The sequence below is a fragment of the Podarcis gaigeae genome (genome assembly GCF_964106915.1).
Source record: "Podarcis gaigeae genome assembly, chromosome: 2".
Classification (NCBI taxonomy): Eukaryota; Metazoa; Chordata; class Lepidosauria; order Squamata; family Lacertidae; genus Podarcis; species Podarcis gaigeae.
The window spans coordinates 87,781,394-87,802,392 of NC_139679.1; the positions used below are offsets into that span (position 1 = coordinate 87,781,394).

At 41.5% G+C, this 20,999-nt stretch overlaps 1 protein-coding gene across 3 annotated transcripts in view; it reads left to right on the forward strand.

Moving 5' to 3' along the window:
- TXNRD3 (thioredoxin reductase 3) overlaps positions 1-18,501 on the forward strand; it is a 32,289-nt gene extending 13,788 nt beyond the window's left edge. For 2 of the 3 annotated variants that reach the window (XM_083721650.1, XM_083721651.1), the window contains exons 3-16: positions 1,777-1,886; positions 2,965-3,084; positions 4,749-4,821; positions 7,996-8,115; positions 8,999-9,141; positions 9,724-9,839; positions 9,928-10,153; positions 10,355-10,447; positions 11,190-11,266; positions 12,180-12,336; positions 13,270-13,377; positions 13,876-13,971; positions 15,436-15,570; positions 16,068-18,501. In XM_083721650.1, the coding sequence (XP_083577776.1) occupies positions 1,777-1,886; positions 2,965-3,084; positions 4,749-4,821; positions 7,996-8,115; positions 8,999-9,141; positions 9,724-9,839; positions 9,928-10,153; positions 10,355-10,447; positions 11,190-11,266; positions 12,180-12,336; positions 13,270-13,377; positions 13,876-13,971; positions 15,436-15,570; positions 16,068-16,130 (1,637 nt within the window). In that variant the 3' untranslated portion in view covers positions 16,131-18,501. The remainder of the gene's footprint in view (positions 1-1,776; positions 1,887-2,964; positions 3,085-4,748; positions 4,822-7,995; positions 8,116-8,998; positions 9,142-9,723; positions 9,840-9,927; positions 10,154-10,354; positions 10,448-11,189; positions 11,267-12,179; positions 12,337-13,269; positions 13,378-13,875; positions 13,972-15,435; positions 15,571-16,067) is intronic. The other variant, XR_014560086.1, reaches the window with a different exon arrangement.
- The last annotated feature ends 2,498 nt before the right edge of the window (positions 18,502-20,999 follow it).

Here is a 20,999-nt window from a genome sequence, read left to right on the forward strand (position 1 = left end):
AAAACAGGGGTACATTTGGAAGAAAGTGCTGGTGTTGTTTTGCATACGTATTGACTTTTAATATGCATCAAAGTTGAAAAGCCAGGCTGAGGAAACAAGTGAGTTCTTGTCTCTTATATGAAACCCTCATGCAATAATTGAACACGAGGTTTAGTAAAATCCTTTTGAACTGTATCACTATATCCTAAGGCTTACAATTCTACAGAGACATAATTTTTATGAGTTTATAATTGAGACTGATCTTGTGTTTGAATTATGACTTGAGGTACAAAAAGGATTCTACTGACTTAGGCTTAAACCCAGTTTGCTCTAAAATTGCATCATAGCTAAAAATAAGCCATGGTCTAACATGAATGAGCAACATGCTTGGAGCTCACTTATTAAATTGTACCCACCCTGTTTTAGAAAACATATTGGAGGCTGGCCTTATGCCCCTGCCACCAACCCAACTGAGCGCAGTTTTGCATGTATCATTAAGCCAGTCTGCAGTATATTTCTTCCTAGCTTTGGAAAGGGAGAAGCAAGGGGGTGTCATTTCAGCAGTGTGCATCAACACACTACTCCTTTGTGATAAATCCCAGTTTATATTATATGTGGTGTTACGTTACATGTGAACCAGGCCTTAATGATGCAACATTGAGGTTGTGAGGATCTAAAGGTGGTTTCACTACCCATCTAGCACACTGCTGGGCTTGGGCTGGCAGGTTGGAGGAGTGTTCTTGTGCGTCTCCATCTACTTTACGGGGATTAAAAAACAATTTTCCCCTCCATTGGAAACAGTGTGAGTGGAAGAACAGGAAGAGATTTAGACCAGCTTGTGAGCTAGTCTAAATCTCTCTGCATTTGGGGGACATACTGGGGAACTGGGATAGTCACTCTGTCTTTGGTTGAGCCACAGCCACGAAAAAGTTGCCGCAGGGAAGGGGGAAATTTGACATCAGAGCTCACAATCTGATGTCAGGGAGGGAGATCTGTTGACAGATCCCCTTCCCTATCACTGCAGCATCGTCCGTGGCCATGGTGCAGCCTATGTTGGGACTCTGGTTTGGCTAAAGCCAAAAGGTGGGCATCCTCCCAGGGGCCATAGATTGCTACCTCAGCTTAATAGGTCTTGCCCTCTGCACAGTGCTTTATAGATTGATCAGTTTATTTATTTGTCAGCAAGGTACTTTGCATTTCATACAGTACTGGAATGTTAGATTTTGGATTTAGAGAATTTTCAGGTTCTTGTTAGATTCATGATGTTAAGTCACTTCTTTCATGTAAACTGCCCAAAATGAATGAATGACTGAATGACTGAATGAATAATTGTATCTGCAATCTGCTGCATTGCTGGAGCTGAGGCACATGGATCAATCTTAAATATAGTTAGTAAAGACCAGTCAACTGCAAAGCATAATTTATGAAGCTGCCTTGCTTCAAATAATCATAGTTAAGATTAACTACGTTTTTGGACTATAAACTAAACAGCAGTTAATCTAAAACAGATGCAGAGAAATTTATAATCTGCTTGTGACCACGTAGCTGAAGAAGATGGAGCATTGCTGAAGCTCATTCTCCATAGTGCTAAACCATAATGAGTCTTTCATCCAGATATGGTCAGTCTGAATGAGATGTTTTGCCGATTCTTATCTGCCATACTTATGTAACGGCTTTATATAAATTATCTTCTGTTTTAAGCGCCACTTTTATTATAGCTGGTGGAATAGTGTCTTGCAATGCATATATCTTAGCAGAGTTGTAGGTTTTAATTCTACCCTCCCTCTTCTCTCTTAGATGAGGGGCCCAGCATTCAGGAGGTGTTGCTAGAATTGACAGGTCAGAGGACTGTTCCTAATGTATTTGTAAATGGAACTCATGTGGGTGGATGTGATCAAACTTTCCAGGTAATCTCGCTCTTCCTCCTCTTGGCATGAAAATGAATTGTTATGAGATAATGATTATGCTTTTGTAGCTAGCGTCTCCAAACAGTGTCACTTGTGCTATCTTGTTATTCAGTACATAAAGTTTGGAATTCATAAAGTTGCAACTATCCTTTGTATCAGGCTTGGGAAGTTTATGCACCAGTAAGAAGCAAACAACCACCCTGTTTTATATGGGTTCTTTTTATCAGGAGGACTTCAGGTTACATTATTGATATCTACATTTCCTAGTATTGCTCTTTCATTGCTGTTGTTGTTTTTAGATGTGCAGCCAGAAACGATATATGTTTACTTTTGCCTTCTATTTTCTTTCCCAATAAAGAGTGTATAGAATTGTGGTACTAGCTTTAAGTTTTCTTAAAGGTCAGGCAAGTGCAAGGGCTTCCTTATCAGGACAGCTGCATCTTAAATGAGTAAAACAGACCCTGATCTTAAAATATCTGTACTCAGTGAGTTTGTATCCAACAGTTCTACTACTCACAGAAGGCTCTTGAATTTAGTGGAGGGTTCAATAAATGGAATGGGGAGGGAGGTGTTTTTGGCAGAGTTCCCCTTACTTCTGAGACACCCTGTGTCGTCACAAAACTATGCTTTAGAGGGCAAGGTAACCCTCTGAAGCAGAATGGAAGGTGGTGCAGGGCACTACAGGAAAAGGTAGGATTTGTGGAAAGTTGCCTTCTCCTGCTGCTGCTAGATTAAAGAGCTGTCCATTTCTAGGAGGAGAGCATTGGATATAACCTAGCTTTGTAATACAGTGGTACCTCGCAAGACGAATGCCTCGTAAGACGAAAAACTCGCAAGATGAAAGAGTTTTTCGTTTTTTGAGTTGCTTCGCAAGACGAATTTCCCTATGGGCTTGCTTCGCAAGACGAAAACGTCTTGCAAGTTTGTTTCCTTTTTCTTAAAACTGTTAATACTATGGGAATCCGTGCTTCGCAAGACGAAAATACTCGCAGAACGAATTAATTTCGTCTTGCGAGGTACCACTGTACTAACAAACTATTCTGTATTCTGATTTCTGTGTCTTGTGTCCTTTTTACAGGCTTACCATAGTGGCTTATTGCAGAAGCTTTTAGGGGATGGGAAAGGCGAAGAGATGGAAGCCTACGATTATGACCTAATTGTTATTGGTGGTGGTTCCGGTGGGCTTTCATGTTCTAAGGTATGAACTCTACAAACAGCTTCCAAGCATATAGTGAATTGTATGTGGTTTCATATTTTCCAACCGACTCCTTACATTTTAAAAAAATCTCATTCACAACACCTCAGCAGCATTCCATATCTGAGTGGAACGGCAGTTCAGACCATTGCCTGAACAGGGTCTTTTGACCCTGCAGCAAAAGGGCTAAAGAAACCTGGCCTGGTGTGTGGGTGTGGGTGATGATGTTTCTTTGAGAGATTCAAGTTGCATTCTTCAAAACAAAACAAAACTGGGATTAAGTTTCATTGAATTAAGTGGACTTTACTTCCGAGCAAGCATGCATAGGATTCTGCTGTCAAGACTATTACATTATCTCTGAGCAGCCAAGAAAAAGGGAGTGTTTGTATATAACAGCAAAAGAAAACCTGTGACCTTCCAGATGTTCTTAGAATCCCAACTTTCATCAGCCGCCACCAGTGTAGTCAGTGGGTCAAGGATGATGGAAGTGGCAGGGCAACAGCATCTGGAGGGCCACAGGACCCACATCCCTGGAGTATGCCATCCAAGTTAGCTTTACATACGAAAGACCCTGCAGTCTAATTACTAGGAAATAGCTCTTGAGGATCTAGTCACCTGCTTATTAAGAGAGGAGCTAATGGATTGATAGGTTTTGTGTTGTGTTCGAGAACAGTTGTTCCCAAACATTTCTCCCTGTGAATGACTTGAAAATGGCTGGTGCTCTTGGCATACCACTTAATGATTTTCTGCCTTGGGGAGAGAGATTGCTATTGTGATAATTTAATAAATAAATAAATAAAGTAAAATAAATAATGCACTGCACAAGATACTGTGCAAGTTTTAATTGTGTTTTTATTGCTTTTATTTCTTACATTGTAATTTATTGTATTATAATTTGAATTCCATAGAATTTAAATTGTTAAACAATAAAATATAATCTAGGAAATAAAAGAAGTAATAAAAATACAATAAAGAATCAAAATACATATTTAGTGTGCCACAGAAGAAGCTTGTGGATCACTGATGGTTGTCCAGTATTCAACTTGTTTGAGAATTAAACCATTCATAACGCATGCCATAAATTTAAGTTTAACGCCCCTTCTTCTCTTGGAGAAGGAAAAGGATATTAATTGACAGAAGTCTCTTTCACCTGTATATCATGATACTACAACACACCTATTGTACATATTTAGCCAGTGGCAACTTCTTATTCACATTTTGTATTATCCTCAGGTTGGGCATGGGGGGAGTGAGTATTTGAATGTATGGGAAATCTTTGCATTCTAGAGAGTCCTGGGGGGCATAGGTGAGAGTCCTAGGAATGAAACTGCTTAGAAAATAACCCTAATGTGGTAGAACAAACCAAGATTTAAATCAACTGTGAGAGGTGAAAAAAGAAATGTTTCATGTAGGGTGTGTCTATGCGTGGGAGAAGTAAGGACATATAGCTAAGAATGCTAGTGTGAATTATGTGCTAAATTGCTGTGTTGAAGAAACATGAATAACTGCATTTCAGCCAGTGGCTGTTCTCTTCCTTGTCACAAATGGTAACTTCTGTTCCTTAGGGCATAACTGTTTTCACGAATGTGAACTGTTAAACTGCACCTAAAAAGCGACAGTCTTCTACATCTGCATAGGTCTGATGTTCACTTGTTTGTTATTTACAGGAAGCTGCTTCCTTAGGAAAGAAGGTCATGGTGCTAGACTACGTTGTGCCAACACCACTGGGTACAACATGGGGTAAGTAGTGATTTGAACAGATTTCAGTGTTGCTACTTAGTCAGCCAACTAGCATGCTGGGGGTTGTTCATTCATTAGTGTCTGTTTTGCTGTGTGCTCTTGAGCATAACAAATAGTCAATGTGATGGCTTTCTAACTTCGGCTTTCTTCAAAGCCTCAGCAAACCTCTCTTTAGATCTGTGTCCTACAAAAAGTATTATTTGGCTAATGTTTTTGTTCGTATGGAAGGACTTGAATATTTCTCATCAAAGGAACTCTTAAACCTATGCAGCACAAAATTGGAACCATGGCCATGATGTTCCCGTTACATAAGCACATACTGATCTTGTGACTGTGGCATTGGCTTCCTCGATTTAGGTTACGGCAGCAGAATAATGACTTTAACAGAGTCGTGTTCAGAGTGCAGCGTAGTATAGTGTAGTATAGAACAAAATGTCTATGAATCCATTTATCCAACTTTGATTCTCCTTCAGTGCATTCTAATGACATGATGTGTTTAAAAGACTGGATATGATGAACTCCATGAGTATATTGCCAGTCAGTCAGTTGGTTCCAGACATGCAAGCGGGAGGGCCTCTAATCCAGTGGAGGTTGCTGCTGGAGGGAAGCAACTTTTGCCAATCCCTCTTTCCTTACCTGCAGTCCACAGTCTTCCACACTGTTCCAAAGGATCCCCTGATCCTCAAGAGCAGCTGTAGGGGGGAGAAGGAATGGGGGGCTGATTTCTGCTCCAGTCGTGGTTGGTCTGATCCAGCCCAACAACTAGAAGCAGAGATGTTGAAGGTTTGTTCTCGAAATGTTGACTAGTTCTTATTCTGTAAGGTTATATGAAGCATGTGGTCTTTACTGTAAGCCCTGGAAGTTCACTACTGGCAGCTTTACAAATAGCTCAGAGGGCTTATGCAATCCCCTGGTGGCATGACAGGATTCCTTGCCAAAGTTGATTGTATCTGAGATATGCTTAATGCACACTCTTTGTTTCTGATATTATTGGGATAGAATTAAACCTTTCAACAGCCATTCAACCAGTGGATTTTATGGACCCCTAGTGATGAGTGTGCATGTAAGGTCTCAATTCACATTTAAATCTTCCTGATGTATAATCTGCATGGTTATGTGAGTTGCACCATCTAAGATCAATGGATATGTATTTCTTAGCTTCTTCCTTTCCCACAGGCGTGTGTTGCTCCCCACCATGTACACATACTGTACAGTGGTGCCCCGCAAGACGAATGCCTCGCTAAACGAAAAACCTGCAAGACGAAAGGGTTTTCCGATTTTTCAGCGGCTTCGCAAGACGAATTTCCCTATGGGCTTGCTTTGCAAGACGAAAGCCCATAGGGAAATCTCCGGGGACAGCGGGGAAGCACAGCGCGCCTTCTCCTCTGTTCCCGGACCTGTCCTAAGGCTTGCGGTGGGAGGTCCGGGAACAGAGGACAAGGCGCGGAGGGCTTCCCCTCTGTTCCCGGGGCTTGCGGTGGGAGAGGGTTTTTCCTCCCCACCGCCAACATTCAGAACAGCATTCTGAATGTTGGCGGTGGGGAGGAAAGCCCTCCTCCCACCGCAAGCCTTCAGGACAGGTCCGGGAACAGAGGGGAAGGTGCGCAGCCCTTCTCCTCTGTTCCCGGACCTGTCTTGAAGACCTGCGGTGGGAGGAAGGTTTTCCTCCCCACCGCCAACATTCAGAAGGCTGTTCTGAAGGCTGGCGGTGGGAAGAAAAGCCCTTCTCCCACCGCAAGCCAGCCTTCAGAAGAGTTCCCGCCTAGGCTGCGGATAGCAGCCTGCTGCCCCGCGCGAGGGGCGCTCTTAAGCAGAGCGCCCCTCGCGCGGGGCAGCAGGCTGCTATCCGCAGCTTGGAGAGCCCTCTGGACCTCTTCTGAAGGCGGGCGGGGGGCAAAAGTCTTTGCTCCCCCCCGCCTGCCTTCAAAAGCCGTCCGGGAGCATTTTAAAATCGCCCCGGGACAGTGGATGAATTCTCCGCTGTCCCGGGGCGATTTAAAAGTCCCCGGGAAGGCAGGCAGGGGGGACAAAGACTTTTGCCCCCCGCTGGCCTTCAGAAGAGGTCGGGGGACAGACTGTCCCCGGACCTGGTCTGAAGGCGGTTTCCATAGGAACGCATTGATTGATTTTCAATGCATTCCTATGGGAAACCGTGCTTCGCAAGACGAAAAACTCGCAAGACGAAAAGACTTGCGGAACGAATTAATTTCGTCTTGCGAGGCACCACTGTATATGGAATTGGAAAATTTAGTCATTCTTAGTTTGGTAAAGCCATTTCTGCCAGTGTGAGGCTTGTTAGTAAAAAACATTTCATTGTATTTCACTTTCAGTTTGTATACTGCCTTTCTATGTTACTATACACAAGGCAGTTTGCAGCAACAAAACATACAACAAAAACTCACATTTTATAGTAATCCGATCCAATACAGAAAGTCATAATAAAACATAACTTTAAAATGTAACTACTTATATCAAATAAATTAATATTCAATAATATCAAGTGCCTCCTGTTCCACTTCTGTCTGTAAAAGGATACATAGAACAGGGCAAAGGCAGGAAGCCTAAATATTTGAAGCTGTGTCAGTTGTCAAGTCTTAACCACCTTTAATACTGCAGCTGGAACTTTGGTGAGGCTGGGGAAGAGGGCTCATCAATATTGCCCTTTCATTGCTGCCAGCCTCCTATGCAGGAGATAAGAGGAAGCTGGCTGTGAATAATCAAGCCTGGTGAGAAGAGTCACTCCCTCTGAACTTAATTTAAGCCAGACTGCCGAGATTTGGAGTGCAGTCAAAGGCAGCAGCTACAGCTTTATTTATTGTGTGTTACCTTTCTTTTTTTCCTTTGTTCTTATGTATTTAAGCCTAGATTATTAGTTTTGCAGTAATGAATTGAATCAATGTTTGACGGGTTGTTGATTTTGTCCTATTTGATGTTTTGTAAACTGGAAGACATTTGTTGCAAGCAGCTTTGGGCATATGTAAAGTAGGCATATAAATAAATAAACTTGATCAATAATAAATGTTGCTCGGCACGCAGTAAGCGTTTGTGCTGTTGACCGTGTATGTAAGGTATCTAAGATACGCCAGCAGTTCTGTGCATCATAATAGTAGGTCTTACTTAATGCAGTACTGTTAATGAGAAGTTTCTTAATTAAATGTACACTTTGCATTTCAGGACTTGGCGGCACTTGTGTAAATGTTGGCTGCATTCCTAAGAAGCTGATGCATCAGGCAGCCCTGTTGGGTCAGGCACTGCGAGATTCAAGGAAGTATGGCTGGGAGTTTGATCAGCAAGGTTTGTAAGAAAGCAAATAATGTATTTATGGGAGGAAAGACCAATTGGTGCATTTTTATCTTTGGGACCAAAGCCCTGAAACTGGTGTAAAGTTAACTAGGCTACTAGCGTGTGCTAGTGAAGGAATGTAAGGGATTTGGGGTGCTGCTTTCTCCCCCCCCCCTTTCAGTAGGCTATTTAATGGCACCAAGTGATTGTTCTACATAAACTTGCACTTGTCTTCTTTATACATCAGTTTTTGGAATCTTAGAGAGTCACTTGTCACTATCTTTTCAAAAGTTGTTGGTGTAGGTTGCAAATTTTATTGCAACTACTGTCTGTGTATTTATCTGCAAATATTGAAACATGAGACCTATGAGATCATTCTGAGTACCTGCATTTGTTTCAGTGGGATAATGCAGCCCAATCCCGCTATCTGCTTGCTCGCTATATGAAAATTCACTTATCTGCATTTAAAGACTTCTGCCCAAGCCTCACTGTACACTCCACAGAGTCACATATATGAACATCCGGCTTCCTTATTTCCTTGGTTTTTTGTGATGTGCTGCTTGGTGGCAGCCATTTTCGGGCAGAAACCATGGGAAGGAGGAGCAAGATCAGACTAATCAGAGTAGGAAAAGTCAGACAAATTTGTTTGTTTGTTTACTTTGTCTGTCTCCTGTTGATTGGCTGCAGCGATTTCAGGAAGAAACCAGGGAGGAGAGTGAGCAAATCTCACATTGGAAGTGTTCTCATAGGAAATAATGGAAATTGTAGACTCATTATGCAAATGTGCGACTAATGATTTCATGGGAAGGCATTGTGTTCATTAAGCAGCACATGCATGTATTGGTTTCATTGGTGGGATCTGATAAATTAATTTTTGTATGAACATTTCTTTTAGTTAAACACAACTGGGAGACCATGGTAGAAGCAATTCAAAATTATATAGGATCGTTGAACTGGGGGTATCGGGTCGCCTTGCGTGATAAGTCTGTGACATACCTCAATGCCTATGGAGAATTTGTTGGACCACACAAGATTAAGGTACCTGCAGAACCTTGTCATTGTTGACATTTGATCTATTCAGACATATTTCTTCTATAATCATTACTGTGTATGAACAAGTTAAAGTGATAGATTAGGAAAAGCAATACTGTTTAACCTATTTTGTTTCAGTTGCAACTGTAAGGTCTTGTACAACATCAAACACCTGAAAAAGTATTACACAATCGACATAATGGATATATGATTAGCCACAAATGAAGTTGTTCGGCTGAATAAGTTTTTTTTCCTAAATACGGAATTAATTAAACTAGGGTAGATATTTTGCTGTGTGAAAAGAGGCAGTTGAGAAACAAGAACTTCAGTTTGTACTAAGTTGTGATTGCAAATTTAATTCAATACTGTAACTACATGAAGATTATTTTAATTTTTAGTGTTAACTATTCACAAGTAAAACAACATAAAAATCTGCATGATGTAATACAGTTGATAGATTATTCAGATCAGTGTGTCTTACTGCCTTGTAAGTAATTCTTGGTAAAGTAATTTGCTGGCAGTATCTTGGGGAAAATGCATTGCTGTGTTGAAGAATACCAGTTATAAAACTTTCTTTCCGTTGACTAGGCAACCAACAGAAAAGGACAAGAAACTTACTGTACAGCTCAGACATATGTTATAGCCACAGGAGAAAGACCTCGATATCTAGGTATCCCAGGAGACAGAGAGTACTGTATTACAAGGTGAGCTTGAATTAAATGACTGCTTTTTGGTAGATTAAAAGGGCTTCTTAGTATTTAAACATCAGTGATAATACTGTTTCATTTTCAGCGATGATCTCTTCTCTCTGCCCTACTGCCCTGGAAAGACTTTGGTTGTGGGAGCTTCTTACGTAGCCTTGGAATGTGCCGGATTTCTTGCTGGACTTGGTTTGGATGTCACAGTTATGGTACGCTCTATCCTTCTTCGTGGCTTTGATCAAGAAATGGCAGAGAGAGCAGGAGCCTATATGGAAACCCATGGTGTAAAATTCATCAAGAAGTTTGTTCCTGTTGAGGCAAGTATCTCCCCTGGTTACGTCAGATAGGAAAATGCTGATGTTTGAAATCTTTTTGTGCAACTTTGAGCAATATGGCATATGTGTAAACACAGTTGGGGGGCGGGTTTTGCCTGCAAAGGCTAATAAAGTGAACATTGTAATAAAACAGTATTATGTGGGTTGAGATAAAATTCCTAAGTTTATGGCTGTTCCATGCAGGTTGTAAAGTTGGAAGAAGGCATGCCTGGAAAACTGAAAGTGATTGCAAAATCCACTGAAGGAATACAAATGATTGAAGGGGAATACAACACTGTAAGTGCTCTGCACTTGTGATTTTTATTTTGTTTTGTTTAAATTTATTATTGCGGTGGGCAGGTTGGTAAGTTAGTTATTCTTAACTTGGCAGTGCTGACGCACTTAGGCCAGAATATAGCAGTAACTGCTGCTGCACAGCCTGGTGCAGCACTCTAACCCTAACACTTTTGCAACAAAGTTCATTACTGGATCGCTCCCTTTTGCTGTCTATCTAGGTTCAGTCATAGAGTTGGCCAGATGGTAGCTTGTCATGAGCATGTTGGAATCTATTTTTAGACGTTGAATAGTTTTTGAACTCCTTTTTAAACCACATATGGGGAACCTTGGGCCTAGGAGTCAAATGTGCCCCTCAAGGCCTTATCTGCATGGCTGTTGGGTACTATTTCCATGCCACACCCCTCACCACCCTTGTGTCACCCCCTCCTTGTGTGTGTTTATGCCTGGTTAGAATATGTCCTTGAACTCTGATAACGGCTCATTTGCCCCAGTGAAGGATGGAGAGGAGTGTCAGTTTGTAATTTAGCTCTGTCCAATTGCTCTGTCCACTTCTGTCTCTGGCCCCACCTTCCACTGGCATGTAGCCACCTGTAATTGCCTAGAAGGCAGTGCAACCCTTGAACTGGAAAAACAACAACCCTCCACCCCTGGTTTAAACCAAATAGCACTGCTTGGATTACATGATAGACTTTTCAATATAGGACCACCAAAACAAGATGATACATGATTCCTTTTTGTGCAGGTTTTGATAGCTGTTGGCCGTGATGCTTGTACTAGAAATATTGGCTTGGACAAAATTGGTGTGGCAGTTAATGCAAAGTAAGTATTCCAACTCTTTAATTAATCTTGGTACATACTGAAATTTGTTTAGAAATCAGCTTTGGTCTTTTAACAGACTTCCTAGAACATCTCCTTTCAGAAGTCTGTTCTAAATTATCACCTAGAACCCGTGAGCTCTTAAGGGTGAAACTGGGTATCTTAAGCAAAATTAGTTTAAAACTTTATGCCTATAAATTCCTGCATTTCACTATTACCAGTTGTTAAAGTTGCAAATCCATCTGTAGAGCATGAGAATCTTAATCTCAGGGTCGTGGGTTCAAGCCCCACATTGGGCAAAAAGATTCCTGCATTGCAGAGGATTGAACTATATGCTCCTCATGGTCCTGTCCAACTCTACAATTCTATGAAAACCTGCGTAATTTTTCAGTTTTGAAACTTAACTACAGCAGGCTTTATTTATTTTAAATTAGTATGAAGCCAAGCAAGAGAGGCCACTTCCCATTAAATTAGTTTAATTTGTTTTATAGCTTAACACTTAGAGAAGCATCTGATATTATTATATCAAGGATTAAACCTCATATAGACTAATGAGTGTGGCTGTTGGAATCTGCTCATTGTAGAAATTGATCTGACCTGACAAGTATGAAAAGTTGTGTGGTACTCATTAAACGTTAATTTTCTCCAATATAGTGCGACCAACTGGTATTCTGATGTCTGTCTTCACATATAGTAATGTCCAAGGCCACATGAGCAGATTTCCCTTTGCTCTCTTTCCCATGTCATCCTAAATCTGCTCCAGAGGGTCCCCAAGCACTCTGGAGCAGGGGGGGGATTGCTGCAGGAGAGAAGAAGTTGTTCCCTGAGTAGATTGACTTAATTGGATGTCTCTCATTATTAAGTGTAATCGTAGCACTATGTCGATGATAACGTTCCCCCCCTTCCATGTAACAAGGAATGGGAAAATACCTGCAAACGACGAAGAACAAACCAGTGTGCCTTACGTCTATGCTATTGGAGATGTTTTGGAAGGAAAGCCAGAACTTACACCAGTTGCCATACAGGCAGGCAAGCTGTTAGCCCGCAGACTTTTTGGAGGGAGTAATATAAAGGTAAATGTTCAATTTCTTACTGTTATTACTGGTTGCGTGCTCAAATAGGTTTTTTGAAATGGTCTTTTGATATGGTTAAGATGCCTGGAATTGGCTCATCCATGTTAGTGTCACCACTTTAAGTAACTTCTGGTCCAGCTTATGCACCATATCAGTTGCTAATAGCATTGGACTTATGAATCTCGGTGGAAGGCACTGATCCCTGTCCAACTCCTGGTATAGCCACAGCCATTTTTTGTATTTATTTATATGCCACTTAGTCTCTAAGTTGAGTTGTGATTGCATGGTGACTATCTTATGCTCCTAACAAAATTTGGAAGTAGTACACAGACTTTTACATGAATTGAACTTTGGAAGAGTTTCCAAGGAACTCTTCTCATTGTGAAACTTTTGTGGGTGAGCTGAGAGCTTGTTGGACCCTGTGGGAGAATCCGGAGACTGAGATGGAGGGTGTGTCAGAAGGAAAATGAATTGATACTGATTTTTATATATTGGTAACTTTGTATTACTGTAACATTTGTATATGTAACACTGTACTTTTCTAATATTTTGTTTGTCTGTTGGTGCTTCAGTTTTCTGTATACCGCTTAAAGATATTTTAAATATATTAAGTGGTATAGAAGTCAAATAATCAAAGCAAATAATCAAAAGGACAGGGCTAGTGTCTGCATCATATTGAAGCATCCTGAAGGTTGATGGGGTGGGGTGAGCTTGGAAACATATACAGTTGTACCTTGGTTTTTGAACAGAATGCATTCTGGAAGTCTGCTCGACTTCTGAAATGTTCAGAAACCAAGGCGTGGCTTCCGATTGGCTGTGTGGCTTCCGATTGGCTGTTTGTACCGTGGCCAGTGCAAGTTTTATAGGATGGTTGTTGCATTTTCATCCCAATTGCTTTTATGTGTGAGTCATAGTGTATGCTTTCAATTTTAGTGTGACTACATCAATGTACCTACTACTGTGTTTACACCTCTGGAATATGGCTGTTGTGGATTATCGGAAGAACGAGCCATTGAACAACTTGGACAAGACAATTTAGACGTGAGACTGAAATCTTAAAACTTTGCAATTAAATATGAGTTCTCTTCAGGTTATTAATATATGTGCAATCATATTGTGCCTCATAATCTAGTTTATTTTTGTAGGAACAGTAGCTGACCTGATATATTCTTCCCGAAGAAATCTCCACGGAATTTGAGGAACTGTGTCCTCACAGCCCTGTTTCCCTAGCCCAGTGTTTTTACTGGTGGAAGGGTAGTCCCTAGCCCTCTGTTGAAGTTCACTCATACACACAGGCATTTTCCTTGACAGCATAAATGTGGGGGTGGGGACATTCTCCCACATGCTTTTGTCCTTTTCCTTTTCGCAAGGATAGGGATAGCAGCTTCCCTTTGTTTTTCATCCCAAGGGTGTAGGTTCCTGAGACGCTTGCACACACCACTTTAGAGGTATTGTAAAAGTGCAAGGGATATTATTAAAAGTGCAATACAAAGTCATTAAAGAGAAAACAAACTTTAAAAGCCTAATTTTCTTTTCCAGGTGTATCACGCGCTGTTCTGGCCACTTGAATGGACAATACCCAATAGAGACAACAACACTTGCTATGGAAAAGTAATCTGCAATAAGCTTGACAATGTATGTATTCTGCTCTAAAAACATTTGTTTTCTTGCATATTCATATTATCCAAAATATAAAGAAAGCCAGGGGACATCCACTTCAAAGTTGTGTGGATTGTTCTGCCCAGAGTGCTAAAATGTGGGAACAGAGAGTTGCCCTATAGTGAGTCAGACCATAAATCCATCCAGTTCAGTATTATCTACAGTGACTGGTAGTGGCCGTCCAGATTTTCAAGCAAGAGACTGCCCTAGCCGTACCCGAAAATGCAAGAAATTGAATTTGGGACCTGCTGTAAGCAAATGCTTTACCACACTGACCTACAGCCCTCCTCCAAGTGTACTGTAGCTTAATTTATTTTAAAACTGTACTAAAAGCAACTTGAGGCTTCTAATTCCCTAGCTTTATTTAGCTGCTGCTTATTGAAGCCACAAAGCAGCTCAGCTTCTTGGAAATGCCCAGCTGAAAATACTCTAGTGGTGCACAAGTTGGGACTATAATGAAGTTGTCTCACCCTAACTGGCTTGTAACCACAACCCTGTTGTCTAGACTAGAGTAGCCAGTGTAGTGCTCTCCAGATGTTGTGGGCTACAACTCCACAACATTCCCTAAACATTCAATCCCTGAATGGATGGGGTTGATGGGACTTACAGGTAATCCAGAGTATATGGAGGGCAGCCCTCTGGCTGTCACTGGTGTAGTGACACACTTTCAATTAACATAAACTCATAGGGTATTTTAAAGGTAAGCTTACATAGTTCTATGTGTATTTAAGTTTGGGTCTGTAAAGCAAAACTGCATTCATGCATGAGGTCAAAAATCACTGTACCACACTGGAAGCAGGAATAAGGTCAAAGCTTTATGAAAGATGCTACTGCTCTTTTGAAATGGTTTTCGTAAAGTAGTGTGAGAAAATGTATTCTTGTCTTCTGTTTTTACCATGCGTAACCTTCATTAGTGGAGCTTAAGTCATCAAACTAATTCCAACCAGCTTGTTGGGGTTAGACCTGTTCCATATACCTTTCATGTGGTGAACAATAGAACTAACCCTTTTCATTGGTTTCTGCCCAACTTCTCATTAATGTAATGTATCATTGGTTACCTTTATTCTCATTTATTTGTACAGTGAGTGAATACATTTTTATATGAGCTTGTGGCTTAGAAATGAATAGATGCTAATAATTCAGTTTAAGTACTTTTAATAGCAGTTCTAAGCATCTCACTTTGTATTTTTTTCCTGTTCTCAATTGGTGTAACATACTAAGGTAGTGTCTGGTATGGTAAAACTGATTGCCATCTCTATTCATGTTGAAATATTGGAAACTAATTCAATATTCATATTGCAGGGTTCTTTTTTTTTGCAAATGATATACCAGAAGTAGGCACAACAACTAGCAAATAAGCAGCTGTCTACAATTTAAGGGAAAATATTAACTGGGACAACTTACCTCTCTCTTTTCCCTCCTCCCCCCTTTTAATTGAAGAACCGTGTGATAGGATTTCATGTTCTTGGGCCTAATGCAGGGGAAATTACACAAGGCTTCGGAGCAGCAATGAAATGTGGTCTCACAAAGGAATTACTTAATGATACGATTGGTATACATCCAACTTGTGCAGAGGTAAGAGTTTCAGTACCACTCTCATCTTATAACATACGTTTGTGGCGTTTTGAACTTATTTTCCGCTCTACAATAACTTATCTCTTAAGGATCTCCTATATTTAAACAAACAACCACTCCTTGTCCTGTTACATCTCTTTGTTGCAACACGTTTTCTTTTTTCTCCCCACTCCCTTGTGATTCTTCTCTAGAGACCTACTGTATTTACCTTTTTCTCTCTCTTAGGGGTCCTGAGATAAACACTGCCAAGGAGGCATGACCCTGAACATTACTCTTTAAAACAAGTCTTTGAAAGCTAGTTTATAAGTTTTTGTGCTTAAAGAATCACTCCTACCCTTTTTTTCTTACACATTGGGGGTTGACACTCACAATAAGAGAATTCTGTGTTGGGCTTTTAGTCCAATTACACAGTTGCAGCAGGAATGGTGTTGAATGGAATGTGGATTTCTGAATAGTATTTAAAAAAATAATTTGTGGATTTTTTCCCTCTCTTTCAGGTGTTTACTACAATGGATATTACAAAGGCTTCGGGGCAAGATATCACTCAGAGTGGCTGCTGAGGTTAAACCCTGCTGTTTTAAACTGTTTCCTGTTGGTCCCACTTACCTATGTTGAAGATTTTAGGAAGCATTCAGATATACACAGGTAAATGAATATCTGAATGCTGTATTTTGCTACCACAGACATTGATTTTCTAAAACTTCAATGGCAGGTGGTGGTGTCTGCAGGAAATGGCAAAACAGCAGGGGGTAAACTTAATCCTGACTTGCTTAGAGATTGCACTTTTGTGTATTTTTGAAGCTTTGGCTCTGAACCCCATCTGGAGGCGAGTCATGGCTGATGACTTCTATGCAAAGTTGGGAAAACCTATTTGTCCAGTCGGTAGAGATTCCTTCCAGAGGAACTTCTGAATCATCCAAGTGAAGTTTAATTCTATTAATTTCAGGGCTTTTGTACAAATGCAACAGGCACAGTGAATGTATAGTTAATAACATTGGCTAGCAACAGCTATTGACCTTGATGGGTTAGTAGTGCATTTTGTTAATTGTTAACCTGAATGGTGAGATATGTTTGCAATGTCTATAAATAGCCCCGTTTACACGGTCGTAAGTTGGAGAGCGAGTTTACAAAGTTAATGTGTTATGTCCCCATATGCATCATAGCTCACAGGACACATAATGGGATGACTTGATTATTTTATCAATAGGTACTTGGTCACCTGAGAAAGCAGTCATCCTAAGTCACAAAATAATCGCTTACAAATTTTTTTGGGGGGGGGGGGTCTCTAGTTTTTCCTTAATAACTTTACCCCTGATTTTAGCCCCGTAGTTAACTACTCAGAAAAAAATAATAATCCAAGTAGAGTCAAAATTGTTTCATGGTAATATTAATATGTTCCCTTTTTATGCAATAAGTGCATTGTTTCAGCCATAAAATGAAATACATTTGGTCTAGATTACTTGTATGCAGGCAATTAGCTTGAACTGTGTCAGCAATAAACACTGGTTTATTGTGCTTTATAAAAATTCCAGTACAGTGAAAACCTGAAGCCCCATTGGCATTCCCTACTTACTTTGAGGAATGTATGCTTGAGTTTAGTTTATTCTGTGATTAAAAAGTATCTTCTGAAATGCATTATTTCATTATCTGTTCATTATCATATGAACAGGTTTTTTTATCTATTTATGGTGTATCATGAATTTAAAGTTCAGTAAATGAGCAATGTAATGTGTTGTGCACTGTCTCATTCCTGAGGAAAAACTTACCTCTTTTCAAAGAGAAATATCTCTTACGACTCAACATTTGGAGACCCAGAAAAGCTTATGGGATGGGCATGTTACTTCCCTATGCCCCACCAATCATAAAAAAGCATGGTCCAACAGTATGAGCAGTCTAGCCTTAATGGCAATCATCGTCTTTTCTCTTACTGGGGTACTGGGATGGTGGGTGAGGAAAATGGCACAAAACCTAATGTTTTAAAAGGGTGCTTTAATAGTGGTGTTGGAAATATTTTAAATACATAAACTTGAAGCCCTCGGTTTTTCAAATGCACAGAAATTCTAAGTGTAAAATTTGCTGTTGCTGTCCCTCTTAACTTAAGGATGCCCCAGCTGTCTGCTAATGTAAGAGGAGGAGGAGATGCCTACTGAGTCAGTGAGCTACAACTGTTTTACCAAGATGTAAAGAAATATTTTAAAACAAGTCTTTTGCTCACAAAGGGAATATTAATAGCAACATCAGACATCAGAAGTTTTACATGCCTTACTGGAGGCAACTGCTAGATAGCAGATATGATTCAAAACAGATTAGCAGGAAGAAGACGATGTCATTACACTGAAAATATTAGCAGCATGTGAATAATTCCAAATTAAAATCAAAGTATCAATGCAATTTAAATTTCTGCCTTTCTCCCTGCTTATGCACCACCCTTTTACTTATCAGTGATTTTAAACCTTTTTTTTTTTTGTCATAAGCAGGGATAAACATGGGCAAACTTTTTCTTTAAGTTGACTGAATGCTAATACGCTCTTCTGATTCCATAACCTTCCATGTTATTCATTAGGCTAGTTCTCCTTGGGGCTTCTTCACAAGCGTATACGCACAAAGGAAAAGACTGCACACTAAGGCAAAGCAACTTTTGTAGTGTGGTACACATTTTATGCATACATGCGCATGCACACACACACAAATGTGCCCTGTGGGAAGGATTGCAACAGAGGGATGCAGGCCAAGACCCACTCTGAGCCTGTGCCAGCTGGACTGTCCCATGCTACAGAGTCTTTCTAGTACCAACTGCCCTGTGACCTTCTTGTATGTTCATATTTTGTGTGTGTTTATAAAATTGTAATGTTCATTTGTATGCCACCTTGGAAGGATTTGTATCCTGAAAAGTATAATATTACAAATTGTAAAAAATAAAGAAAATTGAAGGGTACAGTAGCCACATGACAGCAGTCACATATGAACTGGTAGGAAACCTGTCAGTCACTGCTTTCCAAACACAATACTCAGTTCATCAGTATAAACACTTGTGTAATATGTGACCTGACAGGTGAACATTGCATTGGGTGTGTGTTTCCTTCATATTCCTTGTACCAGTTCTTTGGTTGAGCAATGATCCTCTCTTCACACGCGGTAAAAAGAAGCACAATGACTACTTGGGGGCGGAGGGACAGAAGTCACAGCTACTTCAAAACACTAAAGAAGCCTTTATAGAGCCTGCCTCTTACTTTTATGTATTCTATAGTAATTCAGATCAATAACAAGAAGCAGAGTACAGGACCGTGTTGATAATTACATTTAGCTAGGTTTTTTCCAGTTTCCATCTCAGAGAACATCAGTAAAAGAAAGGCTGAGACCTTACATGATTTTGGTTTATGTTTTAGCCAAGTTTTGTTAGCTGAAAAGTGCTCTACATTTTCAGCTGTAGTTTAAATGCTGCAGGAAAAATGCTGATTTCCTGAAGGTGTGGAGCATTGCAGATCTTTGGCCAAGGCTCTTGTCTATTTTTATTGGACCAGCTCTGTCGACAGGTGTTGGGCAATTAGTTCTGTCTTGGAAAGTGTTGTGAAACTCCCAAGGATTTTGTTCCTGATAACACAGTTACGGGAAGGCATGATCAAATTTTAGATTAAATACATAAGCTCACACCAATAGTAGTTGTCAAAGTATTTCAAGCTTCTCGTAACATGTAATTTCAGGACAGCTCAGTTGGTAGATCATGAGACTTAATCTCAGGATGTGGGTTTGAACTCCATGTTAGGCAAAAGATTCCTGCATTGCAGGGGTGTTGGTCCCTTCCAACTTTATGATTTTATGCCAGCTAAATTTAGTGTATCAACTAATCATTGCACATGCAGAATAACTAAATCATTTCACTACCACAAAAGAACTTACCCTTCTACCCTATATTCCCCCCCCCCATCTGTTCTGGTGCCTCCCCCCCACTGAAGCAGAATTGGGGCAGTGTTAGGGTGGGGGAGAAAGGGAAAGTTCCATTGGATTCTTGGAAGTTCCCCTGCATGCACAATGATTTGGTTGCATAACCATAACTCTGCAAATGATGTTAGTCCCTTACCATAACAGGCCAAGTTTGGGTAAGCATATGATTCTATTGCCATGTTAACATAACATTGTAAATGAAGCTGTGTTGGCCCATGGGAAATTCTGAAGTCCGTATTAAGGCAACTGCTTTCTTCAGCCAACCAAAATGACAAAATAGTGCACACATCTTCTCGTCGCCTAAAACTCTTCATCGGACTATCGGGCACCCCCAAACTCAGCCCTCCAGCTGTTTGAGGACTACAATTTCCATCAGCCCTGACCACAGGTCCTGTTAGCTAGAGATGATGGGAGCTGTAGTCCCCAAACAGCTGGAGGGCCAAGTTTGGGGATGCCTGAACTAGATGGTAAGCTGAGCAATGTGGGCAAGAGAATGGTCCAGTGTAGAAAACCATGTCTGTGTTGGCTCAACTTCCAGAGGAATAGGTGAAGAGACCAACCTGATGCCCTCTAGATGTTTGGGATAACTCCCATCATCCCAGACCAGCACAGCTGACACACAGGGTTGATGGGAGTTGTAGTCCAAAACAAGGGTACCAGGTTGCCCTCTGGGAACATGAAGCATTAGCATTAGTGAAGTGGGAAGCACTGTATCAATAGCAGATCAGGGGTTGCACTAGATGACCTGCAGGGTCCCTTACAATTCTGCGGCCACTGTGAAAACAGGATGGCCCATTGGCCTGATCCAGCAGGCTAGTCTCATGTTCTGGTCAAGTCTCCCCGGCGATCAGGCTTTGCCCTGGAGAGGAGATGGATTTCCTTGCTGTGTTTCCTTCCTCGCCTCTGAACAGGCCAGGTTGCGCTACCCGCCTGCAGCAGGAGAAGCGCGCGCGCGCCTGAGGAGAGCCTCGGCCTCCAGTCAGCTTTCAGAGAGGCGAAGCCCCGCCGCGCCGCCCTTTCCAGCGGCTTCACCTCGGCCTTGGGTGGGAAGGGGTGAGCATAAGCATCCAGGCGCGGGCTGCCTTGGGCACCGTCTTAGGCCCTGGCTGCTTCTAGGCGGCGCGCAGCAAGAAAGCCGCCGGTGGGGGAAGTGGGCGCGCGCTCCTTGGCCGCCCACGCTCCTGGAAGGTTCGGGCGGGTTCCGGAGGTGGAGGGGGCGCGCGGGCGGTTGCCATTCCCTCCTTGCCGTCCCCAGGGCCGCGGTGTGAGAGGGCTTCCCTCGGGAAGGGCGGCGCCAGGCGGCGAGGGCTCGTCACACCGAAGTGGGAGCGGGAGAGGCAGCCTTTCGGCCCCCAGGAGGCAAGGCAAGGTCCCCCCGACCCACTCCCTCAGCATCTTCCGACTCTTCACTTCCACACAGCCCTCCCTTCTCATTTCGCAATTCCCCCCTCGAAGCAGGGCAGGATTAAGACCTTGAGAGAACCCAA